Here is a 23,367-nt window from a genome sequence, read left to right as displayed (position 1 = left end):
TTTGTAGGTTAATGAAATATAAGAAAAAACCGATTTCGCAGGAGAAATTTTGTGTTCTTGTCTAGGCTTCGTAGTGATGATTAAACAAGACGGATTTAAAATTAAAAATAATAATAGTATCACATATTGAAATAGGTCAGACTGCCTAAGTAACTTTATAAAAATACTGTAAGACCACTTAAGTAACTAGAGGATTAAATGCTATAATTCCGTTTTTGTTGGTGTTAAATAGGCACTAAATAAGGTTGAAGGGAAAGTGCATCTGAGACCAGAACCCTACGTAAAAACCTAAGACAATCATTTTTTTGGGGGGGGATTAGTTTGTCAGAAGTTTTTATACAATTACATTTGCTAAAAAATGTTGCCTTGGTCACATTTTGGTCACTAGATTAGAGAATTCCCCTGTTTCTTTCCTTAGAAGGAATGTTTTTACCTCTGATCTTTCCATTTCCCCAAGGCCATAATCAAAAGAAGAGGATGTTTTCAGAAAAAAAAGAACATGTTAAGCGCCTGAAAACTTCAGAGCAAATTGATGAAAATATTTGTGTAGCTCTGGAAAAGCAAACAGCATTGCTGGAAAAGGTAAAATATCAGGGCATATATGTTTGCTTCAGAAACTTCTGATTAATAAAAAATGGTAAAAGTTACTTGATCTCCACAATGATGTATAGTACAGGTGACTTTCACTTGGTGCAAAGGTGGTGTGTGAAAACGGAGTCAACAGATGGAGGTATCAGGGAAAAGATCATTGTTTACTTTACCATCTCTAATGAATCGAATATAGCCCTATGCAGAGCAACCTGGAGAATCACATGGAGGTAGAGTGCTGTAGTAGAAAGAGAATGGCCTTTTTAGTCATATTACATTTAAATTTCCTTGAAAGACACTGCATGACCTTCAGCTTTGCTGGATCTCTTTTGTCCTGGTCATGGGGTCCTCTGATCTGCAGCTACAGCTGTTGGTATACCTTGTCACAATTGACCACTTCATAGACTCTGACAGCCCAGAAGTCTCCATCATAAAGTCCAGTTGCATTCAGTTTTACTTGCCCTGATTTCCAGGTTTACACAGAAATGTTGCATTGTCTGACCATTTGCTGTATAGCATCATCAAGTGCACGTTTTGCTTTCATTTTTGCCCCATTTTATTTGATTGTACTACAGTTTCCTACGTCTGATCAACTCTGAGTTTAAGTGTAATGAGCTTTAATTTTAATAAAAAAGGTCCTCATTACAGGACCTATTATAACAATCATATTTTACTGTTTTGCTACCACTGGAATTGTTCACCCAAAAGTCATTATATGGTAGATTAATGTCTGTCAACTATAATGGACCACAAAGCCCCAAGCCAAACTATCCTGCTGTTTCAGGAACAAAAGCACTACTGTTTTCTAAAAGAGACCATTACAGTTATATGGTTATGTATTATATGAATATGTATTCACATAATAAATAAATGGAAACCTTATTGAAAGACTCATGCAGAACCAGCATGAAAGCCAATCAGCAGTTTTTCCCTTTCCTCCTAGTCTTTTCTTCCAGGAAGACCAAAGGAAACTCTAATATGTACATAACTCTATTATTTGCAGGATGGGGGTAGCAAAATTATGGTAAGCATAGATCTAGCTTACGAAAAAGGTTGTGGATTCCAGCTGTGTCTTACTTCGGTGATTAGTTAGAAAGAAGTTCTTTTTTTTTTTTTTTTAATGGGTTTTTTTTGTTTTTGTTTTTGTTTTGAGAGAGAGTGTAGGAGGGGCAGAGAGAGAGGCAGACACAGAATCCGAAGCAGGCTCCAGACCCTAAGCTGTCAGCACAGAGCCTGACACGGGGTTCGAACTCAAGAGGTGTGAGAACGTGACCTCAGCCGAAGTCGGACACTCAACTGACTGAGCCACCCAGGTGCCCCTAGAAATAAGTTCTGATAGGGACATATAAAGACAAAATTTAATCTTTGTATCATTTTGATTTCACTGGCAGGGGAAGATTACAATTTTCATTCATTATTGTTATCTGTCTCACAAAATACATGGTCTGAGTTGACACAGAAAATGGTCCTTCCAAGTGAGGTTTAAGGAATGCAGTCTATTTTGTTTTGTCAGCCCCCCCCCCCCCCCCCGCCAAAAGTTTTCTTGCACATTCTTCGGAAATATCTTGGGTTTCAACTAATTACTATCTTTTTACCTATCTCTAAACAGCTAGCTTTCCATCCCTTGATATTTTAATTCCTGTTCAAACAGTTAACTCTCTAAACCATACCTATTTATTTTTCTTGTTTGATTCCCAGTAGAATAGGTCCTACCATTCTGACATCGTTCTTCCCTGAGAGAGTCCCAGAGCTGTTGACTCTTCTCTCTTGAGATTCTGTAAGGATCTTGGCCTCACTGATTTCAATTAAATTATTGAAGTGGAGGGGTTTTTCTTCTAAAGTCCAAGTTATTCATCTACCCATAGATAAGTGGAGTTCCTCATCCTAGGAAGTTGGGGCAGATTGGAAATGCATAATTGCCAGTCTTTCTCCAAGCTCTAGGCTACTTTGACTGCCATCTGCAAATTGTACCTAGGATTTGCATCTGATACCATAATTTTGGACACATTACCATCAGCACAAGACATTTATGAGGTATTTGGTGGAGGTTATTACATCTTCCTCGTTCTTCAGGAACATCACCACTAAATGAGAACAAATGTCCGCTCTAACCAAGAGTAATCACCTGTAGGTGGGCAGTTAGTCCTTTTAAATAACCAAGTTTTAAGAGTAGGCCTCCATCTGAATCACCAGGAATACTTGCTTGGTTAAATTGTGGTTTTTACTGGGCTCACTAATAGTTGAAGACTGTTGTTTGAGGCTCCTTTTTTCTCACACTTACCTGAGAATTACTCGTGGTGCCTGTTAATTATACAGCTTTCCAGGCCTTTTTCCAGGAAGTTCTGGTTGGTGAATTCAGGGTAGGGCCTAGGAATCTGTGATGTTAACAAATGTCCCATAATGGTTCTTTGTCACCAGGGAAGGTTCGCAAATACTGTGTGGCCTCCACTTGTTAGCAAAACGCTATTTCCATATTCAAAACATTTAGATAGTTTCTCCAAGATTCATCTCAGTATGAGCTTTACATACTGACCCCAGCCATTGAACTGGCAAGTATGCAGTAACCCATAAAAACCACACATGGGTAACAGGTAACACCCGACAGTAAAAAATAGTATGTTTTTCTGAGCACTTATTTATATAATATACTTATTTTGAGCACTTACTAGTTTAATCAAATACTTAAAAGTTTGAAAGTGAAAATGACAGTCGTGCCTAATATTGAGAAAACCACTGAAGAAATGTTAAGCATTACAGAAAAAATCAAGTAGATGATAATGTTGAAGAGTAAGAACGGTTGGAAATGTGAAGGAAGAACCTTAGGAATAATCAAATAAAATTGCTGAATATGAGAAATCATCCAGGTGATACCAGTATAAAAGAGTTAACATAGAAGCTTTGTGTTCTAATTTCAGACACCAAGAAACAAGAATTTATGGGGAAAAATACAGATATTACCAAGAAATACCTTAAGTGTATCATGCCAGGTTTTGTTATTAAGAGAGACTACTTACTGTGTTAGGAAAGTGGCTTACAGGAGGTTACAGGTTCAAAAAGGTACAGTGGATGTTTCTGAATATATGGTTCGACAGAGCTTTTCATAGCCGTGGGCATTGAGATTAATTATACTCCCTGAAAATAGGCCAGCCTGTTTTCTAAAAAACAGCCAGACAATGAAATGCATTAATGTTTCGTGTGATAGCTACTACAGACTGTTAGGATAGCATGTTTTATGCCAAACGGCATTAGTCACTACCTAATTGTTCTGGCCTCTTTCAGTTTTAACAATAGGAAAGTCACCCCCTAAAAAAACCTATGCAAGTAAAGTGGATTATGTTGCATATTTATTTCCTTTATGCCAATTCACTATTTTCTATTTTATGGAGCTCTTTCACATATTAACCTTTCGTATTATAAAAATCCTATGAGGATCATTTGTTCAGCATTGTATTATCTACCCCTATGTGGACAAAGAAAATGAAGCCGAGAGATATTGTGACTTCCCAAAGGTCATGTAGCTTGTTAATGACTGGGCCAAGGCTCAGACTTCCATAATCTGCTTCAGATTTACTACAGACCAACCAGCCATGTTCATTGGGCTCTGGTTTTCAGATAGGTAGAGATCCTTTTTATGGAATACAGCTTTCAGTTATGCTTATTAAAAAATATAAATGGGGGAGCGCCTGGGTGGCTCAGTCGGTTAAGTGTCCGACTTTGGCTCAGGTCACGATCTCACAGTTCGTGGGTTCAAGCCCCGCGTCAGGCTCTGGGCTGACCGCTTGGAGCCTGGAGCCCGCTTGGGATTCTGTGTCTCCCTCTCTCTCGCCCCTCCCCTGCTCACGCTCTCTTGCTCTGTCTCTCAAAAATGAATAAACGTTAAAAAAAAATAAAAATATATATATATAAATGGGATATAGGCTTTTACCTTTCCTTTAATATATATTATGGAATTCAGCTGAAACTACAGGAAACTAAAATTAGCACTGGGAGACGACATTTAATTTTTTCTAACATCTCCATAGATGGTGTGTCTTGCTGAATTTGATATTCGAACTTCTATAAAACTTATGCATACAGTCATATACATAGAAACATAAAAATATGAAAAAAAAGTATATTTTATTGGTTACAGTAAATCCAAAAAAGAGCAAAGATGTTTTGAAGGGGTAGAAAATAAAATTGTTTTTCAACTTGAAACATGGGGTGTTTGGGTTTTTTTTTTTTTTTAATTCTAGGTCAAACATTTGATTCGACAGGAGATCTATAGTGTAAATTACAAACTATTTGATAACAAACTGAAAGAACTGACCGAACGCATTGGGAGGACACAGTGCAGGAATAAACATGAAGCAGTAGCTGATGAACTCTTCGTAAGTTTCTAATTTCATCTGATTTAATTTGGAAGTGGAATGTAGTGATATTTTACCTGTTAGGAAACGGAAACAATAAAGCAGACCCAAGTCTGATCCTTGACCACAAGCATTATGTACTATACCAGAGGCGATAGAATCTATTAGCAATAGTGGCCCTTGTGAGATACTTTTAGAAATATTATTCTGTGCTATTCTGTTGTCAGTAATTCTGTGTCGATTGACCTAATACATAGGCAGTTGTGTTTTTTTTAATTCAAAACATATTCTGTATTAGAGCTCCTACAGCCTGTTTCAAACTGTCTCGGCGGGTTTGTTTGGTTCTCCTTTTCTAAGGTTACTTGCTGATTGGTGTTTGTACCGACATGAGTGTTACTGTGGCTCAGTTAGAAGTTTGGGGTTTTTATCTTCCATTCTTAAATGGTATATCAGCATTAAACATGATTTAAATCTTTGCTTATATAAGAATTTCTCATTTACTTGGGTGGCTACCTGTTAGAAGACTACTTTGGCAAATACATAGTTTTCCCTTCATCTCTATATATTATTTAGTACTCTGGTTTCATATTTGTTTTTCTCTTTTCTTCTAGGCGAAAATATCCAAACTTCAAAGACGCATTAAAACAGTATTGCAAACTCAAAAGAATTGCTTGGAACCAAATGTATTAACCAATAACACGGCCTGTAAGGTTGGTATAAACATATAGGAGTTTTAATTACCTCACTGACCCACATTACAGGTAGTTGGATTTTAAGAAAGGAAATGTCGGCTTTAAAGACAATACATTTGTTTTTGGAATGTTCTTATGATGCTGTCTCTGGAGAAGATAGTCTGCAGAGTATCCTCCAAATGCCACTTATATTTCTTTCATCAAGTGAGTGGAGAGGTAAAAAATAAAGGAAAATAAAGTGAGTAGAGAGGTGATTTGTGATTACCTAGACTGCTCCCATCCCCACCATTTTATCATGATAAAGAATTTAAAACACACACTACAGCAAAGTTGAAAAAATGTAACAATGAACACTTGTATACACTCCATCTAAATTCTACCTTTACTATTTTTATGTGTTGATTTTTGTCATATATCTGTCAATCCATTCATCTCCTAAGCCATCTTTATATTTGGTGCATTCTTAAATACTAACGCGTTTTGTAGCAGAATGTATTTCCAAAATATTTCAGCAAGGGTATCATTGGAGTTTGGCATCTGTTTATATTTTTTATATAAAATTTGAATCTAATCTTCAATGTACGTTCACTGAGTTTTTTCCTTGTAGTGTTTTTATTTTCTTTGGTATCGTATTTATGGTAGCTAGCCTCAGTAAATGAATTGGGAAGCATTCCTACCCCTGTTCCCTGGAAGTTTGTGGTAAAATTTTTGTTACTGCCTTAAATGTTTGATAGAATCCATCTCTGAAGACTGTCTGGGCGAGAGCTTTTTTTATAGAGAGACTTTTTCTCGAAATGCAACTCTTTAATAGGTATGGGGCAATTTACATTTTCCTCTTTGATCTCTTGTCAGTTTTGTAAGTTACCTTCACAAGGAATGTGACCATTTTATCTAAGTTGTTGAATGTGTTGACAAATGATTGACAAAATTTTCTTGTCCTTTTTTTTTAAAATTTTTTTTATGTTTATTTCTTTTTGAGAGAGAGAGAGAGATAGAGCATGAGCAGGGAAGGGGCAGAGAGAGAGGGAGACACAGAACCCGAAGCAGGCTCCAGGCCCTGAGCTGTCAGCACAGAGGCTGACATGGGGCTTGAACCCACAAAACAGTAAGATCATGCCCTGAGCCAAAATCAGGAGTCTGATGCTTAACCCACTGACCCACCCAGGGGCCCCAACTAACACAGATATTTTAAGTACTGCAAGTTCTCAGGGCACCTGGCTAGCTCAGTCGACTTAAGTGTCCAACTCCAGCTCAGGTCATGATCTCACGGCTTGTGAGTTTGAGCCCCACATCAAACTCTGCGCTGTCAGCAAGTTCTCTCTCTCTCTGTCCCTCTCTCTCCCCCACCCTCAAAATAAATAAACTTAAAAAAAAAAATACTGTAAGTTCTCAACCAAAGCATGTACTAAGTACTTCAGCTTCCAAGTTTTAAACAAAACTCACCAACTGGAAGAACAAGTTGGAAATTTGATTTATTTCTGGTTTTCACTTATTATTAGAAGTATAATGAAAGTAAAAATTTGCTTATTAAAGTTTAATGTTTCTGAGTTCCTATAACATAGTCTGATAGGAATAAAATGTTGTATAAGTACTTAGGTATTTATTTTTCTTTTCCACGCAAGCTAACAAGTTCATTTGTTACTATCATTTTTATTTCCTAGAAGTATTTTTCAAATTCATTTTGGCAGAGAAACTGCAATCATTGTCATTAGCCATCGAAATACGTATAACTTAACGTATGTTTTGCCATATGTATTCGGGAATATCTTGAGAACATTTTCCAGGTGAAAGTTTACCTAGTAGTTGTGTGTGGAAGAATATAAGTGGTAACACTCCACTCCCTTTCAGTGCTTTCCCCTCACCCAATTAACAGGTTACAAATTCAGAGACGTATTTGGATAAGAGCCCAGAGTCAGTCAGTAGTCCAGATAAAAGAAAGACTTCGGTGAACTCTGAATCTGCTAACCCTTCACAAAATGCGAGTGAAAAGATTAATTTATCAAGGAAACATGATGCTGTTTCTGAAAGGTAGGCGTTTCTATAAAAATGCATACTTAACTAAGTAGATGCTTGTAAACCTATGTTTCTCAAGCGTAGAACAGCTTAAATGTTCACATTCATTCTTGTCTGTTGTGAAGGAATGGAATTGGTTATCCAGAACTTTTATCGTTGTTTTACATGGTGGTTTTTACTAAATATGGGCACCTGAATGGCTCAGTCGGTAGAACATGTGACTTTTGATCGCTGGGTAGTGGGTTCGAGTTCCACATTGGGAGTAGGGTTTACTTAAAAAGAAAAACAATACTAAGTCAAGTTTAGAATTGACTAGGGGATTGGGTTTTCCATTATGCTGTGTTCCAGCTTTGGTATGGGGACCAGTGTGGTCACTTGATCACTCCTGTGGTTTTTTTCTACACACGGAAAAGTCAAGGTCCTGTGAAACAGTGGCTTACAAAAATTACAGAGAAGACTAAGGCTAGCAAAGTAAGAGTGGAGAAGAAGTGCCTGAAATTATTAGTTTCTTAGAGGTTGAAAGCAGTGTCATGGCAACTTCAAATTAGAGTGAACAGACTAACTTCCTTGTCTAAAAAAAACATCCAAGGGGAGCCTGGGTGGCTCAGTCAGTTAAGCATCCGACTTCAGCTCAGGTCATGATCTCACAGTTCATGAGTTCGAGCCCCGCATCGGGCTCTGTACTGACAGCTCAGAGCCTGGATCCTGCTTTGGATTCCGTGTCTCTCTCTCTCTCTGTCTCTCTCTCTCTCTGTCTCTCTGTCTCTCTCTCTCTCTCTCTCTGCCCTGCTCATGCTCTGTCTGTATCTCTCAAAAATGAATAAACTTAAAAAAAAGAAAAGCATCCAAGACCTGGAACCCCTGATCTTGTCTAAAAGATTTGGGGCTGGTAGGGAAGAAATCATTAGGTTTAACAAAGAAAGACGATTACTGATTCCAGCCTAGATAGATGATGGGGGGAGGGGCATTTTAGTGAATTCTTCTCTTTGGTGATTTTGAACAGTTTTGGAGCTTTATACTACTATTTATTTATTCTTAACATTAACTCCTTAAAATGTCCTCAGGTTTTACTTTTATATGTTAGATTATACTCCAGCTTTTAAAAAGAGAAAAATATATAACCAAAAATAAATAAAGGATGGCCATTATTTGAAGAACAACACCGTTTCTCCAGAGAACTGCACATACCCAAGGAGGCAGCAAAAGAAGGAGAAGCATCCCAAATCTACACCATTTGCAGCAGATTCTTGGTATTTGGGAATTTACATGCAGTTTTGACTCCTCGGAAGAAACCCTTACATTCCTAATATTCCTAATATTCATTTTAGTTTTGAGCCAGGAAGCTGCTATGAAGAAAGCATTGATTTAGTTTATGAAGGCAGGAGTCCCATTTCTTTTTTTTTTTTTTTAACGTTTTTTTTTTTTATTTATTTTTGAGACAGGGAGAGACAGAGCATGAACAGGGGAGGGTCAGAGAGAGAGGGAGACACAGAATCTGAAACAGGCTCCAGGCTCTGAGCTGTCAGCACAGAGCCCGTCGCAGGGCTCGAACTCACGGACCGCAAGATCATGACCTGAGCCGAAGTCGGCCGCTTAACCGACTCAGCCACCCAGGCGCCCCAGGAGTCCCGTTTCATCGAGTCTTTGTTGTTACCACTTCTTTTTTTCTTTTCAATTTTTTAAAAATTATTTTGAGAGAGAGAGTGTGAGCAGGGTAGGGGCAGAGAGAGAGAGAGCAAGAGAGAGGATCCTAAGCAGGCTCTGCACAGTCAGTGCACAGAGCCGCACACGGGGCTAGAACCCACGAAACTGCCAGATCATGACCTGAGCCGACATCGGCCGCTTAATCGACTGAGCCACCCAGGCGTCCCTGTTGTTACTACCTCTTAATGTGTGTGCTGAAACTCATCAAGTGACTAAAAAGAAAAATAAAATGCTAGTGATAGAAGTTGAAAAGTGAAGACCCCATGAAAATAGCATTTTGTAGACCAATATGGCAAATTTGTTTGTGGCTTTATCTGATAAGAACAATCTACCTTATGCTCTGTCATGAAGAATCTGCCATTTATGGAACTTGTCCTAGGCAGCCATGCTAACAAGTGTGTATAACTTGACCTGGATGGATGGATTCAGTGGTGAGTTTTAAAAACACCGAAGAAAGAAACAACACCGGTGTTAAACTCTTCCAAAGAATAAAAAAAGAGGAAATACTTGAGTTCATTTTATGAGACTAGATACTACAATCTAACACAATTCTGATACAAAGTCAATTTTAACATTTTACAGAAATGGAAACCTACAGTCCACTTTTACCCACAAAACAGACACAGATATCCTAAACAAGACACTAGTAAGCCGAGTCCAATAATTTATAAAAGTTGAGTTTGTCACAGCAATCCTGCCAGGTTGGTTCCACAATAAAAAAAATCAGCGAATGTAATTTGCCAGGACAAGAATCATTGTTAACTCAATAGAGGTCGGATTTGACAAAATACCTGTTGATGATTAAAAACCAAATTCCTGGCAAACTTGGAATAGGGAGGTAACATCCTTAATCTGATAAAGAATATCTACAAAAACCCTAAAACAGATCTGATGGTGAAATATTGGAAGTATTTCCTTTAAGATATAAAATAGAAGATGCCTGCGGTCATCACTTTAACCTTCTACTGGATCTCTTGGCTAATGGGAGAAAAAGAAGTCAAAATCTAGAGGGTTTAAAAAGAAGGAAGAAATATTATTGCTATCCTTGGATGATTAGGGTAGGATTATAATGTAGGAAATGCAACATAACTTACAGATACATTATTAGGATTACTAAGAGGTTAGCAACATTGCCAATCTCAAATGTGTAAGAAATCAGTTATATTCCTGTATACCTGATACGAACAATTAGGGAATTATAAGATATTTTTTAAAGATACCACACCAATACAGTAGCACCAAATACAGCCATTAGCTAAGCTAGGAATACATTCAATAAGACATGTAATAACTGAAGAAAATGAACAAAACTTCCAGAGATTTTAAGAAAAATTCACTGGAGAAATGTACTATGTTTATGGGTTGCCCAATGCAGTATTTATAGAATGTTCTCACTTTTGTTCAAATTAATTTATGGAGTGCAATTCCAATCAGTTCCCCAGTGTGTAATTTTGTGGAACTTGACAAGATGATTTCATTTCTAAAATGTGTGCGTAAATGCAGTAGATTAAGAAACCCAAGATGTCCATCAACTAGAGAAACACAAAGGAAGGAGTTTGCCATCAGATGTCAGGACACTGCTAAACTGCAATAATGAGGATAATGTGATACGAGTGATAGACAAATGGAGAATCCGGAAACCTATGTGTATACACACACACACACACACACACACACACACACACACATGTGATCAGTGATGGAGAATGTATGGCACATCATCTGGGACATGAGGGACTTAGTAAATAGTGCAGTTACTTTGCTACTCTTGTTGAGGGAAATATGAAAGAAACTGGATCCCTTTATCAGGCTATACATAAAAATCATCCTCATGTGGATTAGCAACTAAATAACGAAAGGAGAATTATAAAGCTTTTAGAAGGTAATATAGACTGTCTCCATGAACTTCAGATAAGGAAAGATTTCTTAAGACACAAATACCTTTGCAATAAGCGAAAAAATTGATCACATTAAATCTTTTTTTTTTTGGATTTACCACATTCAAATTGGAAACTTCTTCTCTCAAGGCACTGTAATTTTAGTGAGAAGACAAGCCATCAAGGTGAAGAAGACATATGCAGCACATAGAACCTATTGAGGACTAGTACCCAGAGTATATATATAAAAGAGTTTCAGTGAGTAAAAGCCAGATAATACAAAAGGAAAATGGGCAAAAGACTTGTATGTGTATTTCACAAAAGAGGAATTCCAAATGACCAATAAACATATGAAAAGGTGCTCATTTTCATTAGTAATCAGGGAAATGCAAATTAAAGCCACAATGAGCTGTCATTTCATATCAGGTAAGGAAAAGTAAAACATTGAAAAATCCAACAACACCAGATGTATTGGAGAGGCTTTGAAATAAAGGGAACTGACTGTTTAAAATGTTGTTAGAAGAGCAAATTGGTATAATGCTTTAGAAAAAATTTGGCATTATCTAGGAATACTGAAGATCTGACCATCATTTGACCTCACATTCCTATCCTTTGAAACATGCCCTTTAAATGTGCAATAGGATATATGCAGAGGAACATTTATTAGCATTTTCCATAATAGTCAAAAACGAGAAAGAAAAAAAAGCCCGTCTACACTTGAAGTGAATAAATTACAGTAAATCCGCACAGTGGAATTCTGTACGTTAGTGGAAACGGAGGAACTGCAGTCACATGCAACTGAGTTACTCCCGTAAAAACATTGAATGGTTCGATTCTGTTCAAATGAATGTCAAAAATAGCCAGAAAAATAGAAGTACATTATGTAGGAATTCAAGGCTAGATGGTGAACCTAAAGAATAAAACAAAGAAATTAGTACTACAAATGCTATTTATGGAGGAGATTTGTAATACAGGATAGAGGCACATGGGTTTCTGAAATGCTGATCATATAAAATATATTTACCTGAGCGGTGGTTACATCGGTGCTAGCTTTTTAATTATTAAATTAAACATGTGTTTTAAACCCAATTTGAAAATAGTTGCCTATTTATTAGAAAATCTAGATTTATGTTTAATGTAATCTTACTGAAATACGTGGGTTCAGAACTACAGTCTTTCTTCTGTTCTCTTTCATTCCATCTATTTTATGCTCCTTCTCCCTTGTCTGTGTGTGTTGGTCGCTATTTTAGCCTTTTGAATCAATCTTGTTTTCCTCTTTCCCCATTACCTTGTTAATTACACATCTTCATTGTTCTTTTAGAAATTGCCCTAAAGATCAGATTTGGATCCTTGACTCTAGTAATCAGAATCTCATATGAATTGCTACCTCTGCCATTTTGTAGGCAGTGCTTGACCTTAGAACCCTGTAACTCCGTTTACTGCTCTCACTCCATCTTTTGTGTTTTCACACATTTTCATTTTACATTACAGTTGACACTCGAATAATGCGGCGTCGACCCCACGCACAAAACTTCACACATAACTTTTGACTCCCCCAAAATGTTAACTACTAATAGCCTACTGTTAACTGGAAGCCTTACTTAAACAATTAAACATTTTGTATGTACTATATATTATATACTGTATTTTTACAGTACTGCCATCTAGAGAAAAAATATTAAAAATCATAAGAGAAAATACACTTGGGGTACTGTACGTTATTGATCGAAAAAATTTCCACCCGTAAGTGGACATGCACAGTTCAAACCCTTGTTGTTCAAAGTCCTCTGTATTTTAAATCTCACAAGACAGTATCACTGTTGTTTCTTTTTAATGTTTTTATTTATTTTTGAGACAGAGAGAGGCAGAGCATGAGCAGGGGAGGGGCAGAGAGAAAGGGAGACACAGAATCTCAAGCAGGCTCCAGGCTCTGAGCTGTCAGCACAGAGCCCAACATGGGGCTCAAACTCATGGACTGTGAGATCATGCCCTGAGGGGAAGTCGGATGCTTCACCGACTGAGCCACCCAGGCGCCTGGTATCACTGCTTTGTTACAGTCATTACTCAGAGTTACCCACATATTTACCACTCCTGTTGCTCTTCATTTCTTCCTGTATTTCTGTCTTTTGATCTGCGGTAATTTTCCGTCTGCCTGAAGAACTTTGTTCTTTGTTATTTCTTTTTTTAATTTTGCTCAAGATAAATTTTGTCAGGTTTTTTTGGTTTGGAAACAATGCCATTCTGTCTTTTTTTTTTTTTAAGTTTATTTATTTGAGAGAGAGAGACAGAGTGCAAGTGGGGGAGGAGCAGAGAGGGAGAAAGAGAGAATCCCAAGCAGACTCCACATAGCGCAGAGCCCAATGTGGGGCTCGAACTCATGAATTATGAGATCAAGACCTGAGCAGAAGTCAGATGCTTAACTGAGCAGAAATCAGATGCTTATCTGACTGAGCCACCTGGGTGCCCTCATTTTGTCTATATTTTTAAAGACTATTTTAATATAGGTATTGACTTGTAGGTAGTTATTTGCTTTCAGAACTTTCAAGATGTCTTTACCTCTGACTTCTACCATCTCTGTTGAAAAGTTAGCTTCAGTCTGATTGTTGTTTCTTCAAAGATCGTGTCTGTATTTCTGCTTTTAAGATATCCTACTTACCTTTGGTTTTCATTGGTGCACTATGATGCTAGTTGTGGGGGCTTGGGTTTAGTGTTTGTTTGGTTTTTAATTTATCTCGATTGGGACTCACTGTTTTCATGAATCTGGCTTTATGTCTTCCACTATCTTTGGAAAAATCTTGGCCATTGTCTCTTCAGATATTCCTTTGGCACCATTCCATCTCTTCTCCCCTCCGGTATTTCAATTAGTTGGTTCTCTGTAGCCGCCATGTCTTCTGTTCTCCAGGCTTCAGTCTGGATATTTCCTATTGACCTATTTTCCAGTTTATTAATCCGCTCTTCAGCTGGAGCCTGCTTGGATTCCCTCTCTCCCTCTCTCTATGCTCCTCTCCCACTTGTGCTCTCTCTCAAAAATAAACAAAGAAACATTAAAAAAAAAAAAAAAAAAGAAAAACCAGCCATCACTGGTATCAGTCAGTAGAACAGTTTTATAAAAGTCACATGTCTTTGAATGGTCATGGGATTCCAATCTTCAATGTGCAGATACACAGATTAGCTTCTCAGGGTAAGTATTAACAGTTTATATACACACAAACAGACACACTTTTCTACATGCATATATATACACATACATTTATATAAATAATTTTTAAAAATTAAGTTAATTGACAATGCCCACTGAAAACTACAAAAGATAAATGTATAGCTTGGCAAATGTATAGCTTAGAAAATAAAAACATTTTGTAACTATCCCTTGGGTCAAACCAGTGCCATCCATTCTGCCTCATGCCTCACTCCTAATCACCAATCCTGCTCCTACCAGAGCAACCTAAGTAACACTATCTGAACTTTTAACCTAAGTTTTTGGTTGTTTTTCACCTTTATAGAAATGGAGTCAGACTCAGGGAACACTTTGGTGTCTTGCCTCTTTTGTCCAACATTATATGTTGTGAGGCTCATCCATGCTCCACTGAGCAGCAATGATGTGTTCATTCTCTTTTCTGTATAATGTTCATCATATGAATATACCTCAGTTTACTTATTCGCAGGCACCTGGTTTGTTTGCAGATTGGGGAAATTATGAGTAGTGCTGTTATGAACATTCCTTTACATGTGTTTTGGTGAACGTACATACACACATTTCTGTTGCCTGGAAATGGAATTGGTAGGTCCTAGAGTATATATGTACTTTCAGGTTTAATAGATATTACCAAACACTTTACCAGGGAAATCATACCAAAGCTGTATTTCCATTGGAAAGGATAATGAGGTGGTTGTTCTCCCATATCCTTGCCATCACTTGATATTCTCTTTTTTGCTTCGCCACACTGGTACGTTGATGACACCACGTATTGGTTTTGAATTTATATTTCCTTCTAATAATGTAGTGAAGTACAATGTTATGGTTGTGAGCCATTCTAATACCTTTTATGAAGTTTCTTTAAGACTTTTGCATGTTTTCCCTTTGAGTTGCCTGTCTTACGTTTTTTTGTCAGATACGTTTACAATGAACACCTTTTTCTAGTCCCAAGTCCTTCCACTTTCTTAATAGTGTCTTTATATGAATTGACTTGTTAGTTTCAGTGTAGTCTTTTTTTTGCATAGTTTCTGCTTTCCTGATGAATGTTCTATCTGGCTTTAACTATATCTCTGTCTTTCCTCCCTATTCTTAAAAGTATTAATTATAGTTTTTTTAATGTCCTTGTGTTAAAACTCCAGCATCCACATCATCTGTGTAACTGTTGCTATTGCTGTTCTGTCAGTTTCTGGTCATTTGATTCTGTTTTTTGGCACACATGATAATTTCTGAAAAATTGGTGAGGCTCTGGAATGATATCATACTGTACACAAGGTTCATTCTGTCCTCTGGCAGAGTAGGGCCTGGTCACCTAAGCTCCTCAGAGAATGGTATAAATTTAGGCTTGTTGTGAATGTGGCAAGGTTCCTTCTACCTTTCGTTCACTCTGGCTCTTAAGACATAGCCCTCTTGTTTTGTTTTGTTTTGTTTTGTTTTGTATGGAACAAACATATGTGAAACTTAAAACAAAACAAAACAAAAAACCTAGACCTCCATGGATTCCTGGCTGAAAGCTTGGAGCATTCACTAGGTCCCTCCACTTTAGTGGGTCTCAAATTGCAGTCTTTACCACCCCAGCCCAGTGAAAAAGCCAAAAATTCCACTCTTTTAAAGTCTTCTGCTTGGTTTCTTAGACTCCTAAAATAGCACTGTACTGTATTTGGGTTGCCTAGGTGGCTCAGTTGGAGGAGCATGTGACTTATAGTTTTCAAGCCCCAACAAGGGGATAGAGATTACCTAAATAAATAAACTTAAAAAAAAATACTAGACATACTTTACAAATGTTAAATGAAGAATTTTGAGATTGATAAAGAGATTTTGACTCTGGTGTAGTGAACATCTGAAAAGAATTGCTTATGGTTAAGCAACAAAATAAATATAGTTATCAATCTTTCAACCATATGATCACTATCACTAGTAGAAAGAAATACATACAAAACAGTTTTGTTAGAGACCAAAAGTGGATAGAAGATTAAAATGTTCTTGATCAAATTTCGATCTAAACATTTGTTTTTATTTACTGAACTTAGAAATGATGGCTATTAGACTCTCTTATTGATAAATTTTGGGAAAAATTATTGAATTAAATCTGCTTTAAAATGTGCATTTAAACCAGTTGATTTCACAAAACTAAAGGGAGCATGTAGGAAATGTTCACTTCTGTCCATGAAGTATTAATTACTACAGGAATTGTTCTTTGGTTGTCAACAAATAGAAAACCAAACTAAAAAAGAAAAAGAATTGTGTTCAGAAATGTTCGACAGGGAGCATAAGACTGGGTTCCCTGGGGAAAGGGAAGCACCTGAAATGCACCCTACAGTGTTCAAGCTTACTGCCCAGAGGCATTTCGCAGGTTGAAAGACAGGGGCAGGAAGAGCCCAAACAGCCTACAGGTCTTGCTACATTTATTTATTTATTTTTACATGTTAATTGTCTATTTTGAGAGAGAGAGAGAGAGTGAGCAGGGGAGGGACAGAGGGGGAGAGAGAAAGCATCCCAAGCAGGTTCCACACTGTCAGCACAGAGCCCAACATGGGGCTCAGTTCACAGATTGTGAGATCATGACCTGAGCTGAAACCAAGAACCCAATGTTTAACCTACTGAGCCACCCAGGTGCACCTGAGATCTTGCTACATTTAGATCAGAGACTTGGAAGTCTGAGTTGGCTAGAATTGTGAGGCAGAACAGTGATGAAAAGAAAGTGTGTAAAGATAGAAGTCTGATGACTTGCAAAGGGACCCTCTTGAGTTATTGTTTGAATACAGATCTTTACGTGCAAAGGATGAAACTTCAAGAGGCTGGGAAAAGAACCATTGCAAAGAAGAAGACCAAACATTTCTTGGGTATTGTACAGGGTAGGAACATTTTGCTTTCCCTCTGGCTACAATGAAGAAACTTAAAGTATGAACACCAGGTAGAGTCTTTAGGTGGGCATGTTATAGTGGGGCTGGCTTCATCCTCAAAACTGCAGTGGACCTACTCCCAAAAAACTGAAAGGACACCAAGGATGAAACTAATCCTGAGTATTTAACTCCATGCCGGAATCAAGTCCAGCATTCTTTGAAAGAATGAAATGTCATCCCTCACTCAACAGTGTAAATTTTACAATGTCTGGCACCTTTACCAGGGATGCAAAGTAGCCACAAATATAATTCATAGCAAGGAGAAAACTGAAATGATAGAAACAGACCTGGAAAAAGTATGTTTGATGGACAACCACAACATGAAACAGCTATTAACCTGTATAGCGTTCATGTCCTACGATAGAAAGGAAGATGGAGGATGTAAAACACAACAACAAAAACACCCAAGTTGAACTTCTAGAGGTGAAAAACACAGTAAATGCAGAGTACACTGATTAGGATTAAGAACAGAAGAGATAATTACTCATTTAAAAAACAGTGGAATAGTAATAGAAACTGTTCAAACAAAAGCATGGGGAGGTAAAAGACTAAAAAAGAAAAAAATGAACAGAGCATCAGAGACCTTTGGAACAGTGTCAAGCAGTCTTGTGTGTGTGTGTGTGTGTGTGTGTGTGTGTGTGTATTATTTATTGTGTGAGAGAGAAAGAGGGTGTATGCAAGCGGAGAGAGGGGCAGAGAGAGGAGACAGAGAATCCCATGCAGGCTCCGCACCGTCACCACAGAGCCCTATACAGGGCTCGATCCCAGGAACCTGAAAGATCATGACTTGAGCTGAAATCAAGAGTTGGACACTCAACCGAATGAGCCATCCAGGCGCCCCAGTGACAAGATCTTAAAAGCAGCCAGAGAGAAAAGACTCATTACATAGAAAGGAACAAGAAAAAAAAAATAAGATAAGGAGACTTCTTGCTGTGCACTATGCAAACTAGAAGGCATTTCTAAATTTTTTGTTTGTTTGTTTCAACGTTTATTTATTTTTGGGACAGAGAGAGACAGAGCATGAACGGGGGAGGGGCAGAGAGAGAGGGAGACACAGAATCGGAAACAGGCTCCAGGCTCCGAGCCATCATCAGCCCAGAGCCCGACGCGGGGCTCGAACTCCCGGACCGCGAGATCGTGACCTGGCTGAAGTCGGATGCTTAACCGACTGCGCCACCCAGGCGCCCCTAGAAGGCATTTCTAAAGCATTGGAATGAGGACATCTCTAACGCATTGAAAGAAAAATGACCCATTAAAATTTTTACACTCCTGTGAAAATACCTTTCAGACACGTAGGGGGAAACAGACATTTTCCCACTAAAAAAAGGTGAATATAGGGGGGTGGAGAATATATCAGCAGACCTGCACTGCAAGAAATGTTAAAGGAAGTTCTGTTGGCAGAAGGAAAACAAAACCAGATGGAAATGTGAATCTATGCAAAGGTAAAGAGATGCAGAGTGCTGGATATTGTAAATATGTGGGTAATGTAAAGTATTTTTCTGTGTTTCCATATAGGGTATATATGCATGTATATAGTATACTGTTCCTCTATATTACATGGTGTGTGTGTGTGTGTATGTGTGTATATGTGTTACATAAGTCCTGTTTAATACAGTGTTTCTGCATACAGGCCACAGACAGTTGGAATTTCAAATTTAAAATCCATCCTATTTACACTAATGTTCTTTGACATATACATAGGGCTAAGATTACTAAAATATCTGTAAGACCTAATTTCAAAACTACAAAGTAGATACCAGGTTTGTGATCCAGCATGCAGGGAGTCGTCACTCCTTTCTAACGACAAGTAAAAAGCTGAACAAATTGAAAAAATCAACAGCTCTTCTTAGAAGCACTAGAGAAGAAGTAAGGTCACAGAGCAACGTCCCCCCCCGCCCCCCAATGGAGAGGACAACAGGCAGAAATATTCATCACGACATCCAGGAACTAGAGCAGAAGACTCCGTGGGAACCAGTCCCAGGGTAGGAAGACCTAAACTGTAATTGCTGGAGGCTCAGTGTAGACAAATCAAGAGTTAGCAACTCCAGGTGGGGCTTTGCCAGGGCCTTACGGTGAATACTGGAGAAAAATCCCCTCGTGCTTATAGAGGCGGATGATGAAAGGAAGCTTCTAGAATACACCAGAGCACTCTGTTCTTGACAAGGCCTGTCCTAGAGAGAAACTGTTACCAGAAGTTAACCTACCTAGGGGAAAGGAAATGTCCAGTTCCTGCTCCCTCTGGCCTTCCATCTGGAGGAAGTAAATACCCAACTGCACCTGCTCCAGCCATCCTGTCCCGCCTGAAGGGTGTCGGGGACTGAGAAGCACTGGTCAAGTGAAGTCCACACTCCAAGGGCACAGGCTTACTTAAAAGCTGAGAGCTAATCACAGGACCAGTAGAAGCTTCCCCTCCCTGCCCCGTCTTATTAATGCATTACCAACTTCCTTTTTATCATAGTTCCTTTCACCCAGTATATCATGTCCCCCTTTCAACAACAACAAAATATCACAAGACACACTAAAAGGCAAGAAACACGATTTGAAGAGACTTAAACAAGCATCAGAAGCAGAGTCAGAAATGTTCAAACTATCAGACTAGGAATTTTGAAAAATTACCACTTTGCTAAGGGCTTTAATGAAAAAAGTAGAAAAAAATGCAAGAACAGGTAGATAATGGAAGCAGAGAACTGGAAATTTTATGAAAAAGAAGTGCTGGAGATCAAAACAGCAACAAGAATGCCTTTGATGGGCTTATTAGAATGGACATCCCTGAGGAAAGCTTCACCCAGCTTGAGAATGACAATAGAAGCTTGAAAACAGAAAAGCAAAGAGAAAAAGACAACAGAAATCTCCAAGGAGTTGGGACAACTACAAACGAAGGCACATAAGCATAATGGGAACACCAGAAGGATAGAAAAGGGGAGGAGGCTGATAGAAGGAGTAAAAGTAATATTTTAAGCAATCATGACGAAGAATTTCTCCCAAATTAATGTTAGATACCAAGTCACAGAACCAGCAATCTCAGAAAACACCAAGCAGGATGAATATTTAAAAAAAAAACAAAACACCTACATTTGGGCATACGATTTTTAAAATTCCGAAAATCAAAGATAAAATCTTGAAAAAAGCCAGAGGAAAAAAACACCTTACCCATAGTTGAACAAAGATAAGAATTACCTCCAACTTCTCCTTAGAAATGATGTAAGCACAAAGAGGGTGGAGTGAAATGTTGAGAGAACAAAAAACCACCAACTTAAAATTCTGTACTCTGTGACATTCGCCTTCAGTATCAAAGGAGAAATACAGACTTTCTCAGACAAACAAAAGTTTAGTGTGCTTGTTGCCTGTAGACCTGCCTTGCAAGAAATGTTAAAAATTCTTTACAGAGAAGGAAAATAAATCAGAAAAGCAGATCTACAGAAAGAAAAGAAGATTGTCAGAGACGTAATAAGCAAAGGTAGAGCGCAAGCTTTTATTCATCTTACTAAGTGATTTGACAAGAGTTTGTTGGAAACAATGGCAACAGTGTATTTATGTATGTGTGTGTTTGTTTAAATGAAATGAATGATAGCAATGATACAAGGCAAAGGCAGGAGAGATTAGGAATATTTTGTTGTTGGGAGGTACTTGCCCTACTTGTGAAGCAGCATAGTGTTATTTGCCAGTAGTCTTGGATTCATTGTAAACATATAGACTCTAAGGGAACCATCTAAAGAAGTATATACTGATAGGCTATGAAAGGGAAGAAAATAGAATCATATAAAATGTAATTTTATTCGTCACTGCCAAAACTTGGAAGCAACCAAGGTGTCCTTCATTATATAAATAAACCGATACATTCAAGACAATGGAATATTACACGATACTCAAGAAGAAATGAGCTCTCCAACTATGAAAAGATCCAGAAAAAACTTAAATGCATATTGCTAAATGAAAGAAGTCAATTTGAGAAGGCTGTATATACTGTGATGCCAACTACATGACATTCTAGAAGAGACAAAACTATGGAGACACTAAAAGGATCAAATACCACCAGGGAGTTAGTGAGGAGAAAAGAATAGGTGAAGCACAGGGACTTTTAGGGCAGTGAAACTACTGTCTATGGTTCTATAATGGTGGATATATATCATTTTACATTTGTCAGAACTCATGGAATATTCACGAAGAGTGAAACCAATTGTAGAGTGTGGACTTTGACAATGATAATGATGTGTCAATATAGGTTCATCATCTGTAACAAGCATACCACCGTGACATAGGATTTTGATGGGGAAGTTGTGGGCGGGAGATTGGTTAGGGACAATAAGTACATGGGAACTCTCTGGACTTCCACTTAATTTTGCTATAAACCTAAAGCTGCTCTTAAAAAACTCATCTGTTAGTTTTTAAAAGTACAAGAAATTGCTGAAATTAAAGGAGACCTAAATATAGGGTGAGATATGTCATGTTTACAAATCAGAAAATTCATTATTAATGTCACTTCACCCAAATTGTTCTATACATTTAGTGGAGTCTCAATCAAAATCCTGGTGACCTTTTTTTTTTTTATAGATAGTAACAGGCTGATTGAAAACTTACATAAAGTGCAAAAGATCTAGAAGATGAAAGCAGTGTTAGAAGAACAAAGTTCAAAGACATACACTACCTAAGTTTAAGACTTTTATAAAGTTGGGGCACTTAGGTGGCACAGTCGGTTAAGTGTCCGACTTCGACTCAGGTCATGATCTCAAGGTCTGTGAGTTTGAGCCTTGCATCGGGCACTGTGCTCAAAGCTCAGAGCCTGGAGCCTGCTTCAGATTCTGTGTCTCCCTCTCTCTCTGCCCCTCCCCCACTCACACTCTGTCTCTCTCCCTCTCTCAAAAATAAACAAACATTAAAAAAAAAAGACTTTTATAAAGTTATAGTCATTAAGACAGCACTTATGTGGTGGTGTTTAGGATAGACCTACAAATCGGCGGACAGGTTAGAGAATATGCCTATGATCCAGTGGTTTTCAACAAAAATTCCCAAGGTAATTTGTTGGAAAAAAGATAGTCTTTTCTAAAATTTTTTTTCAACGTTTATTTATTTTTGGGACAGAGAGAGACAGAGCATGAACGGGGGAGGGGCAGAGAGAGAGGGAGACACAGAATAGGAAACAGGCTCCAGGCTCTGAGCCATCAGCCCAGAGCCCGACGCGAGGCTCGAACTCACGGACCGCGAGATCATGACCTGGCTGAAGTCGGACGCTTAACCGACTGCGCCACCCAGGCGTCCCACAAAAGCTCAAATTTAAAACATCTATAAGTAAATGGTATAGGGGCGCCTGGGTGGCTCAGTCAGTTAAGCATCTGACTTTGGCTCTGGTGAGGATCTCACGGTTTGTGAGTTTGAGCCCCACATTGGGCTCTATGCTGACAGCTTGGAGCCTGGAGCCTGCTTTGGATTCTGTGTCTCCCTCTCTTTGCCCCTCCCCTGCTCACACTCTGGCTCTCTCAAATAAACATTATTATTTTTTTTTTTTTTTAATTTAGAAAGTGGTGTAACTCTGTGCATAGAAAATTCATCTAACAGTTTTATGGGCTTAATGAAATTTTTGTCAAGATTTTCTTAAAGATTCTGATGTTAAATATCAAACTCACGAAAGTAGTAGGGGCACCTAGGTGGCTCAGTCGGTTGAGTGTCTGACTCTTGATCTCAGCTCAGGTCTTGATCTCAGGGGTTGTGAGTTTAAGGCCTGTGGGAGCCCATGCCCAGGGTGGAGCCTACTTTAAAAAAAAGAAAAGACGGAATTATGTTTAGGCCTCTCTTATTTCAGGCCACCTGGATGGCTCAGTGGGTTAAGCATCCACCTCTTGATTTCAGCTCGTGGTTCATGAGATTGAGCTCTTTGCTGACAGCCCAGAGGCTGCTTGGGATTCTCTCTCCCTCACTCTCTCCTCCTCCCCCATTCTCTCTCTCTCTCTCTCTCTCTCTCTCTCTCTCTCTTTCTCTCTCTCTCTCTTCCTTCCTCTCTCTCAAATAAATAAACTTTAAAAAATAATATAAACTCATGAAAGGAGTCTGGGT

The 23,367-nt window shown here is 38.3% G+C and overlaps 1 protein-coding gene across 5 annotated transcripts in view; it reads left to right on the top strand.

Moving 5' to 3' along the window:
• ATF7IP2 (activating transcription factor 7 interacting protein 2) overlaps positions 1–23,367 on the top strand; it is a 59,947-nt gene that overhangs the window by 14,891 nt on the left and 21,689 nt on the right. For all 5 annotated transcript variants that reach the window (XM_047839266.1, XM_047839269.1, XM_047839267.1 and 2 more), the window contains 4 exons: positions 458–582; positions 4,824–4,958; positions 5,549–5,647; positions 7,503–7,657. In XM_047839266.1, the coding sequence (XP_047695222.1) occupies positions 458–582; positions 4,824–4,958; positions 5,549–5,647; positions 7,503–7,657 (514 nt within the window). The remainder of the gene's footprint in view (positions 1–457; positions 583–4,823; positions 4,959–5,548; positions 5,648–7,502; positions 7,658–23,367) is intronic.

Source organism: Prionailurus viverrinus, chromosome E3 (assembly GCF_022837055.1).
Source record: "Prionailurus viverrinus isolate Anna chromosome E3, UM_Priviv_1.0, whole genome shotgun sequence".
Lineage (NCBI taxonomy): Eukaryota > Metazoa > Chordata > Mammalia > Carnivora > Felidae > Prionailurus > Prionailurus viverrinus.
Note: the sequence above shows the minus strand (reverse complement) of the source record. Positions and strands in the feature narration are given on the sequence as shown.